Source organism: Cryptosporidium sp. chipmunk genotype I (assembly GCF_004936735.1).
Source record: "Cryptosporidium sp. chipmunk genotype I strain 37763 chromosome Unknown contig_7, whole genome shotgun sequence".
NCBI lineage: Eukaryota > Apicomplexa > Conoidasida > Eucoccidiorida > Cryptosporidiidae > Cryptosporidium > Cryptosporidium sp. chipmunk genotype I.
This window is the reverse complement of record NW_027125616.1, coordinates 304,948-320,570: the sequence shown is the minus strand read 5'-3', so window position 1 is coordinate 320,570 and position 15,623 is coordinate 304,948. Positions and strand designations below refer to the sequence as shown.

Sequence of the window (15,623 nt, the reverse complement as noted above, 5' to 3'; positions counted from 1 at the left end):
AATCTAACTTTATCCGTGTGACTAGCTCCCATATTCAAATGTATCTAGTAATAGTTGGGTTTAAATTAATAGTTTTAGGTCTTAATAAATTGTCAAAATTTCTTCCTGCTTGAAGTTCATTAGTTTGTTCGGTACTTCTAAAACCCTAAAACCTAAACCTAAACCTAAACCTAAACCCTAAACCTAAACCCTAAAACCTAAACCTAAACCTAACCTAAAACCCTAAAACCTAAAACCTAAAACCCTAAACCTAAACCGCGCAAAAATCTTAAAACCCGCGAAAATCTTAAAACCCGCGAAAATCTTAAAACCCGCGAAAATCTTAAAACCCGCGAAAATCTTAAAACCCGCAAAAATCTTAAAACCCCAGACCACAAAACACCTGTTAAACCACAATTTAATTTAACCAATATTAATATCGTCTCAATTGAAGATTTGTTTTTTTGATAAATTAGAAACAATCATGACCAATGCACCTAAAAAGCCTACGAGTGGAGGAGAAATAAAGCCATCTGTTCCAATTCCAATGTTTGATGAAGAAAGTAATAATAAAGAATTTTTTGTAGTTACTTTAGAAGAAGGAAATGAAGAACACAGAATTCCTTTTCTAGTAAATTTTGTGAATATATGTGAGCCTAAAAAGTTTAAAAGACTGATAGCACTTGAGCTTAAAAGTTATAAATTTTACGTAATTACAGTAAATAATCAAAATTCTGAATTAAGAATAAATAATGAATATGGAAAACTAAAATTTACTTTTGATACTCATGTCTATTCCGTTAATGCAGATAAAGTCCTTAAAGAAAATTCTGGATATCAAAAGGATTTGAATCAAGTGGTTTTAAAAAACTATGACTATGAAAATATTCCAGAAAGACCTAAATACTACAACTCTAAATATAAAACTCTTATACCTGCGAACTTTAATGTTTTCCGTGATCAACAATACACAAATGCTGGGCAAGAAGGTGTTGAGTTTAAAGGTATATTTTCTTTGATTGACACCAAAATTAAAATGCCCACTGTTAAAACAGGTGATACATATGAATTCTTTTCTATTGCTAGATGTTATGCTACATTTCAAGGACGTGAAGTTGATCAAGTATATGCTGTGCCTGTTCCTCGAGACATGAAATGTTATGTGAATGAAAACGATTGTACGATAAGAATGGTGGATTCAACAAATGATGTTACATATAAAGTTGATTCGGGTGAACTTTCTATCGAAGAATTTAAAGCATTTACAAACAATGTTTTCAGATTTAAGGTAATTTTGGCTAAAACTGTTGAAGAAGCAATGGTAACTGGGCTTTCTAGACTGAGTGGGTTAGGACCTGATGAAAGATAATATTACAGGTCCTTTAAATTTTAATTGGGGCATTTTGTGATCAGTTGTGTATCTAACTAACTAATCGTGCATTAACTTCAGTATGAAACTTATCACTTATTTTCTTCTAACAATAAATGAGTTCCTGATAGTGATTATCATGAAGTTTACGCTTTAATTTACCAAAGTACTTACGAAGTTAAATTTGTGTTTTGTAATTTAATCTTAGTATAGTGTCGATTTTGTGAGGATTAATCTTTCAAAAATCTAATTTTTGTAATCCTTGAGAGATCTTTTTGAATCAGTTGTGCTCAATCTTTATAATATTAAGTTACTATAAATAATGTTGATGAAAATTTGTGGTATTTCAGGTGAAAATCTAATGAAACTATTATAAATCAGAATTTCCATTTTCATCTGCAAATGTATCATAACTAATTGACAATATACTTATCACTTTTAAATGTTTTAAATCTAGATTTTTTTATCTACTTTGTATTATCAATTAATAAAATAGAACCTGAGTAACAAATTCTTATTTTTAATAAATATTCATCCCAAACTCATTGAAAATATATGACGTTTTTTTGTTTTATTATTTAAAGAATATATATCAATTGTAAAAATTACTATAACAGTGTTTAAAATTAAGAAAACAAATCATTCAATAATACTGAAATAGTAATAAGATTTTATTGGAGAACAAAGCTGATTATTAAATATGGATTGTAGATAACAAAAAATTCATTTGAATTAATTACGATTTAAAGTTCATGAGACAAAGGGTTTTAGAAGTACCGAACAAACTAATGAACTTCAAGCAGGAAGAAATTTTGACAATTTATTAAGACCTAAAACTATTAATTTAAACCCAACTATTACTAGATACATTTGAATATGGGAGCTAGTCACACGGATAAAGTTAGATTTAAAAACTAGTCAACGAAATAATAATAGAAGTATTTAAAATCTGATCTAAAAAGAACGAATCAAATATAAAAGTTACATGTCTACAAGCTAGATTAAATAATCTTCCAGAATACACAAATCATATTAACCTTATTCCAAACCAAGATTTCGATAAAATAGAGTAAATGCAATACAAGCAAATATTCTGTATGCAATACCCAAAATAATTAATACTATTGCATTAAACGAGAATGAAGTTTGATCAATAGAGAATTGTTTAAGCAAATCATCAGTTTGAATAGGACCCCACTGTTTGTTTGGTGGGAAAGCGTTAACTATCAATGCAGAATAGGAATATCTCTGGAAGGCAATATATTTAATCCAAGAAACCCATGATGGCAACTTATTAACAGTTACATAGAAACCTGATACTATCACAAAGAATATGATGATTAAAGGAGCAATTCCATATGCAAGTTCCAAGGACTTTGTTATTCCACAAATGAAATAAACCAGGCCATAACTTGCCCAGGAAGTTAATAATATAGTCAATTGATAGCATAGATACTGAGTTAAAGTATTCCAGCCTGGATATGTAACAGAGTTAGTATTGCTCATAAAATAGAATATATGACTAAATACCATAATCGGAATAATTTCAAAAATAAAATCCCCAACATGTTTACCCAACATATATGTCGCAGGGCCATACAAACCTTTTGCTCTCTCTCTAGAGAATATTATTCTAAATCTTGTGAAAGACTCCAGTGCTATCATTGCTCCAAATGTTGCAGTCATTACTGAGAAGAAAAGTGCTCCGATAATGTTGGAAGCATGCACAAAGGATTCGTCAACGTTACTACTATTAAATGAAGACAAATTAAAGAAAATACTTCCGATTACGACCGCAATGAAAGCATTCACCAAAACACCGATAACCAATGATCCTAAAGTATCCCTTGCATTATTCATAAAAGACCTTTTTGCAATAACACTAAAAGCAAATAGCTTCTTTCTTATCCATCCACAGCACGTATGGCTGGCCCTCGAAAACAACAGTAACTCAGGAATTGGAGAATACTGTTTGGCCAAATGTTCATCTATCTTTCTTATCACTCTATCGTTATATTCAGATGATAAATACAACTCTGGTAACACTCTTAATTGTTCATATGTAATTGAATGAAGACGATTGTCCGCAAATTTATCTACACTTGACCTTGGAACCAACAAATCTAAGTAGTAATCAGTTGGATTATAGTTTTCTGGTACAGGATATCCAATTAGAGAAAAATAATCAACTGATGACTTTGATGGGCCTTGATATACTATTTCTCCCTTTGACAACAACAAGATCTCATCAAATGCTTGAAATACTTGAGTTCTAGGCTGATGTATTGTACAAACGATTGTTCTTCCTGTCTTCGCCAATTTTATTAGCAACTGTAAGATTTGAAAAGCCATAAATGCATCCAAACCACTAGTCGGCTCATCAATAAACAGTACTTGAGGATCACTAATTAACTCAGTACCTAAAATAACTCTTTTACGTTCACCACCTGAGATTGATCTCACCTTATCATCTCCCACCAAAGAATGCATACAATGTACTAAACCCAAATCATTTAATAAAATTCTAACTTTTTCCCTTCTTTCTTTTGCAGATAAAAATGGCAATCTTAATTCTGCAGAATATAGTAATGTCTCCTCAATTGTCAAATATGGAATCGTTATTTCATTTTGCATCACATAACTACAATGAGACTTTAAGTCTTTGCTTGTAACCTTCTTTCCATTCAAGTATATTGAACCACCCACCAGTTTATTACCTGTTGAAGAAAGTCTACCTGACAAGATATTTAGTAAAGAAGTCTTTCCTGATCCGCTAGGACCTAATATCGCAGTCATAGTTTTTGGCTCAGCAAAAAAATTTATTCCTGATAATATTCTTGCTGTGCTTTGTTCAAAAACGCCATTTGTAATTTGATAAGAAATATCTGTCGCTGCCAAAAAAACTCCTTGATCTGTGTTAGGAGGAAAAATAGACCCCCTAGCTGGTTTTGACTCAATCTTGTCGCTATGCATATCTCTTTATCACCTAATAACTAAATCTTATTCAATATCACCTATAATGTTGTTTTCTTAAAGTATCAGCAAGCTTCTCGGAAACATTCAGATTTATATATATTCCTTTATACTAACCACAGACAAACCTCTATTATTTAATGAATTGATCTGTTTTCAAGACTAGAGCAAAGATTTAATTCAGAACTTAATATACACGTGCTGTATCCAAATAAACAAGAATATCCACACACGCTATATAAGTTATCCCCCCACAACAATATTCAAAATAGAATTTTAGCGCTAAAAAAGAAACCATGCAAAAAAGACACTGAATAGAAGTCAAAATAAGAAATTAAGTTTTAGAATAGAATAACCTACGATAACGTCAAGATGAACACGAAGAGGAATATGGTAAATTACCACCCATCATTCGTTTCCAACATTAAAGCGGTTACTAAGTCTATTTATTGCATTTAGTGACCAATGGACAAAACTTATTTATAATTACTGCAATAAATCATGTCCAAGATCAATAAGATATCCCCGGTTACAAAATAATCCTGGAACTACTTTGAAAAGATTTGATATACAAAAAAGAATTGTAATAATGGAAAGGTGCAACTTCCATAAAGATTGAAACAATTTCATATCAACACGTTAGAAACTCATCGATTATATTACACCCTTCCCTTCTATCTTTATTCCAGAAAATTATTTATTGGTCAGCCATCCACCAGACAACCTTTCTCAATGGTTTTTCTTCGGTAGAACCATACCTATCATAGGTTTCGTAAGTTCTTGGTCTTAGATCAACAAATTGAGCTGAACCAGGGCTTGCTGCTTCATCACCAGAAACAACTTGACCATCCAAAGTTGGGAACGCCATGCATGACTTGTAACAAATATCAGAATCAGGCAAGACTCTTGTAAAGAATGGACTTCCTGACTGGCACTCGTACTCACATTTTTCCTTAATAGGAGATTCTTCGCCGGTATGAGAAATCAAATTGATCATATTTACAATTGAAACTCTTGGAATATTTCTTGCCCAGAACACTCCACCAAATTTTGCATATACATCCTGGTATTTATCAGAAATCAATATTGAAATAGCTCTTGATGAAAAAATAACTCTTCCTCTCTGCGCTTTAGTTAATCTAGCGAATGACTCTGTACGAGTGAAATCTAATTTAGAACAAAGCTTGGTCATTTGTTTGTTTGACAAGGAGTACTTCTTTTGGAAATTAAACATTACTGGGCTCCTAACACAGGTGTTTGAAATATTTCCAACTGTTCCAGATTTGTCAGAAAATGGACTCAATGCGTGCATTGCCTTACAAAAATCTGCTAAATCAAATGCCTCTTTCTTCACTAATGACGTTAAATAAGAATGAACGAACTCAGCATGGTCAAGCAACACAATCATTAAACCATTACATGCAGGAGTTGCATATGGGTCAATTCTCTTACATACAACCTGAGCAACTTCAGAGCGTACCCTGTGTTTCTTAAGAACTTTAACACAACTGACATAAATAGCGTTTGGTGCTAAATCCATCTCGCCAACAATACTTGCGAAATCTGGAATGTTTGATTGGTCAACAACTAATGATGGTGGTGCAGTTCTAACGAACTCATCCTTGAGTTTATCTGATAATGACTTTTTAAAACCAGTTCCACTAATCTCAACCCACTGAATATCCATTGTAAATCCAGAGGATGGGAACTCAGATTTTTCATAATACTGTTCGGCTGTGATTGGCGCAACGGCTCCAATTCCAGAACCAATATCTTTTTTAAGTAAAGCTGGGTCTACTCCAAATGGAGTCCAGTATTCTTCTTCACTTGAAGCAGTTGGTTTAAAGTAAGTTGGTGAGTATAACCTGGCACCTAAAGTTTGATGACCAAAACCTCTATCTCCAACTCCTCTGATGTTTCTGGTTTCTTCAATGAGCTCATCTCCAATGACTATCTTTCTCCTAATAATATCGAAATCTTGTGACTGAGGTGGCATATGTTTTGCAATATCTGAATAAACGTCTTCAATAATAGAGCTGACAAGCTTTGTTGATTCTGCAGGCTCCTTTGCTTCAAATACCTTTCCACATGCAGTAGCTACGCCGCTTTCGAACTCCTTACCAGCAACATCACTGTCAACAGCAATGTAACCCACAAACTCTGCAGTCGCGAGAATGCAATGCTCAATAGTGCTATCCCTACCAACTCTGGCAATAACCTTACAGGTAGAGTCGTAAGTTACCTGTAATTTCTTGCTTCTATTATGTATTTTTCCCAACTCAAAGGCCAATTTATAAGCAAGAGTAAGATCCCCTGATGAAAGCTTGATACATGATTTGTGGTTGGCAGGCTTAAGAAGTAAACACATCTGCTTAGATTCCTTTTCATTCAATTTATACTTTTCCAGGAATGAAATTTGGCTAGAGTGCTTTGCTGTAGATAGTGGCTCAGAAAGACTGGCTATACAATGATTGGTGAATCCGCCTTTTTTAGTGTAATTCCATGGCTCAACTTTGCCTACAAACCTGCAAACATCTCTCAAATCAATTGCAAAGTTAGATTCATCCCTCATCAAAGTCAAAGACTTAAGCACACTATTTGACCATAGTTGAGCAGGTACTGATAGGCTCTGGCATGCTTTGCTTCTAGCACCATCTATAGCTGCACACCAACTCGCAATTGTTGTCTCAGAAAATCTAGAACCAACTCCATCCCTTTGGTGGCCTGGATATTTCTTAATCTTTGCGAAAACAAGTTTAGAACATGACCTATGCATATTAGTTGGATCAATTCTAGCTGCAATAACCTCAAAGTCTTCAATTCCATAAGCCTTATTACCCTCTTGACTATATAATGAATATAATACTTGTGCCCAAGCTTTTTGAACTGAGTTTAGAGCAACTGATTGTCTTGTAGACCATAAGAATTGATCTGGAGTCTCCAAAGCTTTTGTTTTTGAAGATACCCATCTCTCTCTTGGTGCAATAGACTTTCTTGCTCCAGCCCTTGATGATCTGTGATATTTGGATCTAACAGATGGGCCATAAACGCCAACTCCACTCGAACCTGAAACTGCAGAACCGATATCCAAACTTGAACCATCACTAAGTGCAACACCTTCTGATGATCTCCCTTCATCAAGTTCAATAGACATGTCGGAGCCCAAATCCATAGAAGATTCGGATCCAACATCAGCGCTTAACTCAATTGTACCTTCGGACTTAGTACCATGATCAAGTTCGAGTGCTGAATCTGATAATTCTGAACCTAATTCTAAATCTGAGTCAACATCCTCAGATGTATCTGGGGCAACCTCAACAGTTTCTCCATGAATATAGGCTAACTTTGATGGTGGATAATCAGCATTCTGTCCCCTATATTTCCTATCTGACCAGATAGATCCGAATGCAATTCTTGTAAATGATTTATCAAGTCTCATCTTTTCTCCACCAGTTGCTTTTCTTTTATATACGTAGGCGCACGATCTCCAAATTTCAGTGTATAATGGCCATTGATCTACCACAACTGATTCTCCATATTCGTCAGCTCTCTCAACCAATACCCTTACTAAAGCGTTTCTGCATCTTTCTCTGCTTGGACCGCGTTTCATCATCTTCCTGGCAATACATATATCGGAAACAAATATTGGGAATATTCTCGGATAAACAAAATCACCCAAATGTAAACCCAATTTCATTACCTCAGAGAGCTCATCTTTAGAAAGATCTGCGCAAGCTGGCTGAATTGTATAGTCCATTACTGTGCAAACCATATCTACATCCATATTTGTTACACCATACTTCCTCATCAACTCGCTATTTACAACAGTCTGGCATTTTCCAAAGATAGACTTCTTTTCTGGCTTAGGAATTAAAGATGGCTTAACTCTCTCGACAAGTCTGCAAACATCTTTTGTTTCCAAAAACATACCTCTTCTCTTCATTCTAAATTTAATATCCATTACAACTGAAAAGTCCAGCCACGTTAAAGCATGGCATTCCAACAATGCAAAAGGCTCCAAGTTATAACAAAATTCCATTGCTTTATCGTTTGGTATTCTTTCCTTCACTAACAAAGCCTGACAAGTAGCAGCGTTGAAACCAAACTTACGGAAAAGTTCCATAACTAACTTCTCCAAAACCGTAAGAGATACATCGTATGCACTCAACTCCATATCAGTTTTTATTCTCCAGTACAAAATCTTTGCCATTTCAACCTCGAATTTTGTTGCTCTTGGAATGCTCTCAATGGTTCTTTTACTTGTTGAATAGATGCCTTCAGCAGCTGTATCCAAATCTGGAAGACCATCAAAACCTGTTGGCATTGAGTGAGATGTTGCCAAAGCATTGCTGTATGCAAGCTCACCCCTTGTCTTAAAAGCATCAAGGGACGGCTTTTTTGGGGTGTATATTGATAATGGGGCTTCTACAAAATCTATCGTTGGAAAGCCTCCAATTGCTCCATATACAAATGATAATGTTGAAGCAAAACATGCTGTTAATAATAAACATGTTCTACCATTAAGAAACATCTTCAAACCTCTCTCCATCTTATTCTTCTTTCTCAAGCAATGCTAAGATTTGCCTTAATTATTTTAATCTTAATCAGCTTGATTAATATTTATCCTGTCCCAACTATTCAAAAATAATCTTAATATTTGAATAGATCTATTAAAGAGGCAACTTCTTGTCCCCCCATATGCCTTATTTGATCTTAGGCGGGCACATCTAATAATTACAATCCTAAGCTTGTAGGTCTATTCACGATAATTTTTTAATAAATAAAGCTACCAGAATTATATATTAATAAATGCCTATTTATTACTTGATTAGAATGAACGTTTTCCCATCTACCTTCGTTTTCACGCGCATTATTTAGACAAAATTCAAATATATTTGCTCCCCCACAATCTTAAATATTCAATCTACCTCTGCTTATATGAACTAGCATTTAATTTAACAAATGGAATATAACTGTACCCCATACACAAAGACTAATTCAAACTTCCATGATAGAAAAACTGCAGGTAGAACAACGGATCCGTAGTTTAGTAGTTAGAATTTATCAAATATAAACATTAAGAAAGCAAAGATATAAATAACATCTAATAAGTTTCTGTTTGACCAATTACAAATAACTTTTGTATTTCATTTAGCTTTTAAGTAAATTATGTATCAAACCCTTTTACATCATCATTAGTACAATAACAATTACTAATACTGTTGCAAGAATACCCATTGCAACGTATAAATTCTGACCAGAAAAGACACGATCTTTAAGTGATTGAACTTCTTTAACAGGCGCAGTTGAATCTGATGGATCAGATGGATTCTCTGGTAACTTTGTAACCTTAAGCTCCAATGTTAACCCATTTGGATAGTCCTTTGTTGGGAAGGTAAGAATATCACCGAATCTTGTCTTAGAGTAAGCGGAAACCAAAATAGAGAACTTTTCATGGTCCTTGGCATTGTCTAGGAGTTCACGAATAGCTGATGTTATATCAACGCCAACTGGAGAATTCTGGGTCTTTGGCAAAACTGTTTGATAAGTAGCCAAAACTGTAGACTTAGAAATGCGAGATGACTTAGATTCTAAGTTCAAAACATCAACACGAACAGGTAATGTTCTTGTGCCCCCGATCTTGTTCAGGACAAGTGTGGCAGATACAACATCACCTGAAGTTAATCCAGAACTTTTGATCATGCTAGAATCAAAACTTGCGAATAAAGCAGATCCCTTCCTAGATCCTTGGATCGTGATTGTATTGGATGATGAAGGGCCATGACAAATCAACTTTTTCGTTTCACAGACAAACTTCAATGGAACTTCATATTGATGCACAACAAGGCTTTCTTGTGTTTCTTCCTGGTCCTTATCTGCTTTTTCAACTAAATCAGTAACCTGTTCGTCAGATGTCTGTTCAGTCTCATCACCAGACAACTCAGCAGCGGTCGAAACCTCGTCCTTAACCTCTGAAGCCTCATCTTTAACGTCTAAAACATCATCTTTAACCTCTAAAACATCATCTTTAACCTCTGAAGCTTCGTCCCTATACTCTGAAGCCTCTTCCAAGGGTGTCAATTCCTCTGATTGCTTATAAGAATCCTCAACTTCATCCTGGGAATGAATTTCAGCAGTGTATAAATCAGCTTCAGGCTCGTTACCTAAATCTAATTCTTCAGTAGATGTTGGAACAGGAACATCCTCTTGTTCACTTGAATCTACTGGCTGAGAATCTAATTCAGAAGTAATAACTGGAACCGCCTCTTCTGTTCCAGATGTTTCACTTAAGTCTTCCGTTGTTGAAGCACCATCTGAATCAACTCCATCAGACTTCTCTGTGCTATTTTCTGGAGCTCCTACTTGAGAAATGGGTACAGCATTTTGGGTTGAACCTAACTCTGTTGCTGAGGCAACATAGATGATGAGAAGGTAAGTAATTAAAACTGATAATAAATAAAGTAACCTCATTTTAATCTAATAAATCTTTTAACTTTAATAATATTGAAACTCTCTTTGAACCTGTTTAAAGTTTGTCCTTTAGAGGGTCCGCAGTCTTTAATCCAATTTTAACACATTCCCGCCTCTCAGGTACACGTCTAATGGAGTGGCGTCTTAATATTTTAATTTAATACTATTAAAAATGAATTCTCTGGTTAATTTTTTTTTAAGATTATTTGCAACTAATAAGTAAACCTTTCATCCTTCCCTCCAAATTTTGTGGTTAATAAATTTTGAAAATAATGTTTCTAACGCACTGCAGTTAAATTGCTTTTACTTTGATAAGAACTTATATACGTTTGTATCATCATGATATACTCTGCCAGCATTTTCTTCCTTATTTCTGGTTGACCTGGAGTTTTTTTTGTTTAATCTCAATAGAGACTGACAGACCTGCTCGTTTCTTGAAGTAGATTTTTATTAAGTTTACATATGTTCGCAATGTTCTTGCTATAGTAGTAGAATATCAAGTTCTTTTATTTAAAGTGTATTTTCTAGTGCATCTTAGACAATATTAAGTCTAAAAAGTTGTTTGGATCTATCGCGCCCAAATAAATTCGAACTGCATGTAAGAATAATAATAGATAGTTAAAAAATAAGTGATATTCAAATGAATAAAGTAAAGATCTAGTTCATATTTAAAAGTAAACATGTGGAAATTTAGAAAATCAATGTTAAAGATAGCGTTGATTTTTTTATTAAAATTCATTAGCTCTTCTGGAATTTCAAATTATCAAGGTTTCGGCTCCATCGGAAATGGAGAATTATCGGTCTCTAACTATTACGAACATAACAAAGATCTTTGTGAGCCATCAGCTATTTCTTTTAATGAACTAGCTAGGTTTGGAAAGGCTGAAGTTGTGAAATTTAAATGCCCAGAAAGCTATCAAATTACGGGATTAGAATACTTTACAGATTCTTTAAAGCTTTTTATTACAGGAATTAGATTTATCTGCAATGATGGAAGTTCTTCATTTCATATGGGTTCTGAAAATTTTAACTCTAAAAATATAAAAGGAAAGTATTTGGGTGGTGGAATCAACGAAATTGCTTTCGGATATGATGCTGAAACTCCAATTTTGCGCTTAATCCAAGTAATCAAAGAAGAAACTTTACCAAAAGGCTCAGAAAGATTACTTAGCTTTCTTTCACCCAGCGAACAATTATTTAGAAGCCAAACATTTGTTGGGAGTGTTCCTATATCAGTTTGCGCAGTAATAATAAAAGACTCTCCATATATAGCCCCTATAATAGGTAATGTTAGAATTCAATTTCTGGAAAAACGACCTCTATCACAAAATAAATATAGAGGCTTAATTTATACAGGAGTACCAGAAATTGTGTTTGCAAAACCAGACATTAAACGGTGCAATCAAATTGCAGGAGTTAGTCCTTCAAATACGAAAGATTTGAACTTCCACATTAAATGTCCTAATGGATATCGAATAATTGGAATAGATGCTATAATAGGAGACCAGATTACAGCAGTTAGCCTAGAAAGTGTTTCAAGCCAACTGAGTAAATTAAATAAAAAGTCTTCCGCCCCAAAATATGATGAAATAGAGTCTTTAGATGAAAGCAAATTTGCCTCAGATTCATTTATAGATTCGCTAGGTTCTTCTACCAAAAGTTCAATTGATATGGATGCAAATATTAAAAAAAGTGAGATAGATTCTGCTGTGAATAATGGAGAGATTATAATGTTTAGATTCCTTTGCAGTGATTACATTAGTTCATTTTCAATTGGACAAGCTCTCCAAAATGTTACAAGTTGGAACCTACAAGATCAAATTCCAAATGTAAAGGATTGGGAAGTATCTTCTTTGCTAGTAAGCAATGAAGCTGAAAAAAATATGAGAGATGCAGCTGAAAAGAAATTAGTTCTTGGAACAAAAGAAGTTCGCCTGGGAAATATAAATTCAGTTTTACTGGGTTATACGACTGAGAAACTTATAGTTAAGGCATATCTGAATGATGTCAGCACTAAAAAAGGTAATAATGAAATTGCAGAATATGTAGAGAGGTATACATTTGGGCCGGTGTTCATGAATGTAAATGAATTTATAGATCACAATTTCAAAAGAAGAAATATTTTAAAACTACTACCTGACATTTTTAAATCAAATCCAATAGACTCGAGGTTAAGTTTTTCAGGAGATGAGTTTGAAGGATTATGCGGAAGAATAATGTATGGTTCTATGTTGATATCAAGTATTGGATTTGAAGTTTCAAAAAATATTAAGCCATACTTCCCTCAAATTATTGCTACCTCGAATGTGAAGATTGAGAAGGATCATAGAAAAGGTTCTGGATGTGATCAAATGCTTAAGTCTCCAACTTTCACTCAAGAGAACAAATTAAGTAAAGATTATTTGGACTCTAATGAAGCCAGAAGTAGCTTAAGGTCATTCCAAGGCTTTATAGAATGTCCGCCTGGTTTAGCAGTGGAAAATATTCAGTTATTAGTGAACAAAATTTCAGGAAGGCTTATTTCTATCAAATTTGATTGTGGAAACAATTTTGAAAACTACTTTATAATTGGTGAATCAAGGATTTTTGAAAAAAAAATAAAATCTCCACATAATGAAGAAAAGAACTTTGAAATGATCAATACAATTGTGTCAAAAGGCAGTATTTCATATGATGAAATTAAGTCAATACTAGTCGCACCATCTGGGAGCTTTTCATCAAACTCGATATTAATACCAGAGTCATACCTTCCTATTTCTATGTTTCACGTTATCCAAAAGAATCATACTCTTCCAAAACATCAGGAACCAAAGGAAAATGAGTTTAACTACATCTCAGAAAAATTTCCTCCGAATTACCAAAAAAAAAAGATTTGGAGTAACGGAGTATTAACAAAAGTTTGTGTAGACATTACAAGTGGAGGTGCTATTAACAATATTGGATTTGGATTTACCTTTCCTTTCCAACCGACCTCAAGAAAAGAAATTAGTAGTTACTACGGCTTTTCTACTGAAGGAAATGGAGAACTGGATGTGGACTCAAAAGAATTTACTTGTCCAGGCATGCTTCATTCACCCCGTGCTCAGCTACTTTTCAGTAAACAAACTGAAGAAATCGTAATGACCGGAGAGTTACGTTCAAGAAGTAAACAAACTCTTCTAAGATCCATCAACTTCAAGTGCCCTGAAAAAAGTGTAATTAATAGAGTGGAAGTTGCATGGCAAATCATTAGAGGAACTGAATCTTTTATGAAATCAAATCAAGGACCTAATTATAACACTAGTAAAGGACCACTTGGCTCTATAGGAGCAATGAGATTTTTTTGTAGTGATGGAAAATCAGTTTTTAAGGTTGGATCAGATGCTACTCCAACCCACTCAAAAAGCAATATGGAAATTCATGAAGTTTTATTGGGCTACAAGGAACTAAGTAGTGATGAAATCACCGCTGTTAAACGCGAACTGACAAAAGAAAACTCTATTAAAGTTACTGAGGAGCTTTTACGAACCTTACCTGGAGACCCAATTATATTTAAACTTGTCCATGAATCTCGACCACTTTCAAAAGTGCAACTAGAAGTTGAAGGTGTTAGATCATATAGTTCAGCTATTGAAGCCTTAAACTCTTTGAAAACGAGATCGAAGACTAGCAATCACAAATCGAGAATTTGGAGAGGTGAACGTTGGTCCGGAGTTTGTATTGGTTTACTTAATCTTGGAGGAGGAATCCTTAAAAATCACGAATTCAGTATTGTTTCGTTTGGATCCTATTTTGAAAAGCCTCCTCCACTTGCTATTCTACCTTATAAAGGATTCATACAGACTGGAATCCCACAAATACATCAAAATAAAATTGTTTCCACATGTGATATGACTAATCCTCCGTCATTTGGACTTAATTTTCCTGGCTTCTCTGTTGCATTCCTTTGTCCAAATGGGACTCATATCGAAAGAATTGGTTACAGTACATTTGAAAATAATAGCAAACAAGGCTTTGAAATTTTAAATAATGGTACGCTTTCGCTCCCACATGCATTCAAAGAACAGAAACATGTTGGGCCACTTAGACAAATTACTGCCATCCAGCTATTCTGTAGTGACGGAATATCTACGGTTACTATTGGGCAACCATCCAAAAGTACCTCCATTAGCAAGCCAGGAGAAATTGGAACAATCAAAGTTGGTTATGTAAAAGACAATTCCAGTTTATTAGATAAGAACACATCAATTGCATCATTCCTAATGCCTGCAAGCTTCGAACTAATGTCGAAAAACAAAAAGCAGAGACTCCTCAAGTATTCCAACCCCAACTTCCCTGAGTATACACAAAAAATATCTACATGGGAGGGAGAGGACTTACAGGCTGTCTGCGTAGATTTTGCCATAATTGACGATGTAAAGCGTTCCGAAAAAAATAATAACTACTTAAGATGGGCAGGAAATACACTCAGATACGCGGAAAAATATCTAATTATGAGTATTGGATTTGCCTTTAAACGAAGAATTACAAGGAATAAGTCTAGAGGAGCCGCAGCTCCCCCAAAAAAAATTAAAATCGCAGAAAACGTCCCTAAAGTTAAACTTCAGTACAATAAACCAATCAAAAATAACCCCCGCAATAAAAGAAAATTTTAATTAACAATCGTCTTCACAGCAATACAGTAGAAAGTTAGGAAAGTAGTTTAAACAATGCTTCAAATGTATTTATACGTATTAACAATTATATTTTTATTAGCTTTAAGTATAACCGCGCCCAACCACTATGTTCTCTCTATTTATGGTGATCTGTCGTGCATTTATATTTGTCTAATTGGCGCTGCTTTAACTGTTAC

The 15,623-nt window shown here is 34.2% G+C and overlaps 5 protein-coding genes across 5 annotated transcripts; 2 read left to right on the top strand and 3 right to left on the bottom strand.

The window, feature by feature from the left end:
- Positions 1 to 463: 463 nt before the first annotated feature.
- ELE39_003568 (uncharacterized protein) lies at positions 464 to 1,348 on the top strand (the record flags this gene model as incomplete). The annotated part of the gene is made up of 1 exon (XM_067346672.1): positions 464 to 1,348. One exon carries the CDS (start codon positions 464 to 466, stop codon positions 1,346 to 1,348), a length of 885 nt encoding a protein of 294 aa, XP_067199985.1.
- Positions 1,349 to 2,386: 1,038 nt separating this feature from the next.
- ELE39_003566 (ABC transporter) lies at positions 2,387 to 4,321 on the bottom strand (the record flags this gene model as incomplete). The annotated part of the gene is made up of 1 exon (XM_067346670.1): positions 2,387 to 4,321. One exon carries the CDS (start codon positions 4,319 to 4,321, stop codon positions 2,387 to 2,389), a length of 1,935 nt encoding a protein of 644 aa, XP_067199983.1.
- Positions 4,322 to 5,018: 697 nt separating this feature from the next.
- Positions 5,019 to 8,870, bottom strand: ELE39_003565 (uncharacterized protein; the record flags this gene model as incomplete). Its single annotated transcript, XM_067346669.1, has 1 exon — positions 5,019 to 8,870. One exon carries the CDS (start codon positions 8,868 to 8,870, stop codon positions 5,019 to 5,021), a length of 3,852 nt encoding a protein of 1,283 aa, XP_067199982.1.
- Positions 8,871 to 9,505: 635 nt separating this feature from the next.
- ELE39_003564 (uncharacterized protein) lies at positions 9,506 to 10,792 on the bottom strand (the record flags this gene model as incomplete). The annotated part of the gene is made up of 1 exon (XM_067346668.1): positions 9,506 to 10,792. One exon carries the CDS (start codon positions 10,790 to 10,792, stop codon positions 9,506 to 9,508), a length of 1,287 nt encoding a protein of 428 aa, XP_067199981.1.
- Positions 10,793 to 11,472: 680 nt separating this feature from the next.
- Positions 11,473 to 15,426, top strand: ELE39_003563 (uncharacterized protein; the record flags this gene model as incomplete). The annotated part of the gene is made up of 1 exon (XM_067346667.1): positions 11,473 to 15,426. One exon carries the CDS (start codon positions 11,473 to 11,475, stop codon positions 15,424 to 15,426), a length of 3,954 nt encoding a protein of 1,317 aa, XP_067199980.1.
- Between the last annotated feature and the right edge of the window lie 197 nt (positions 15,427 to 15,623).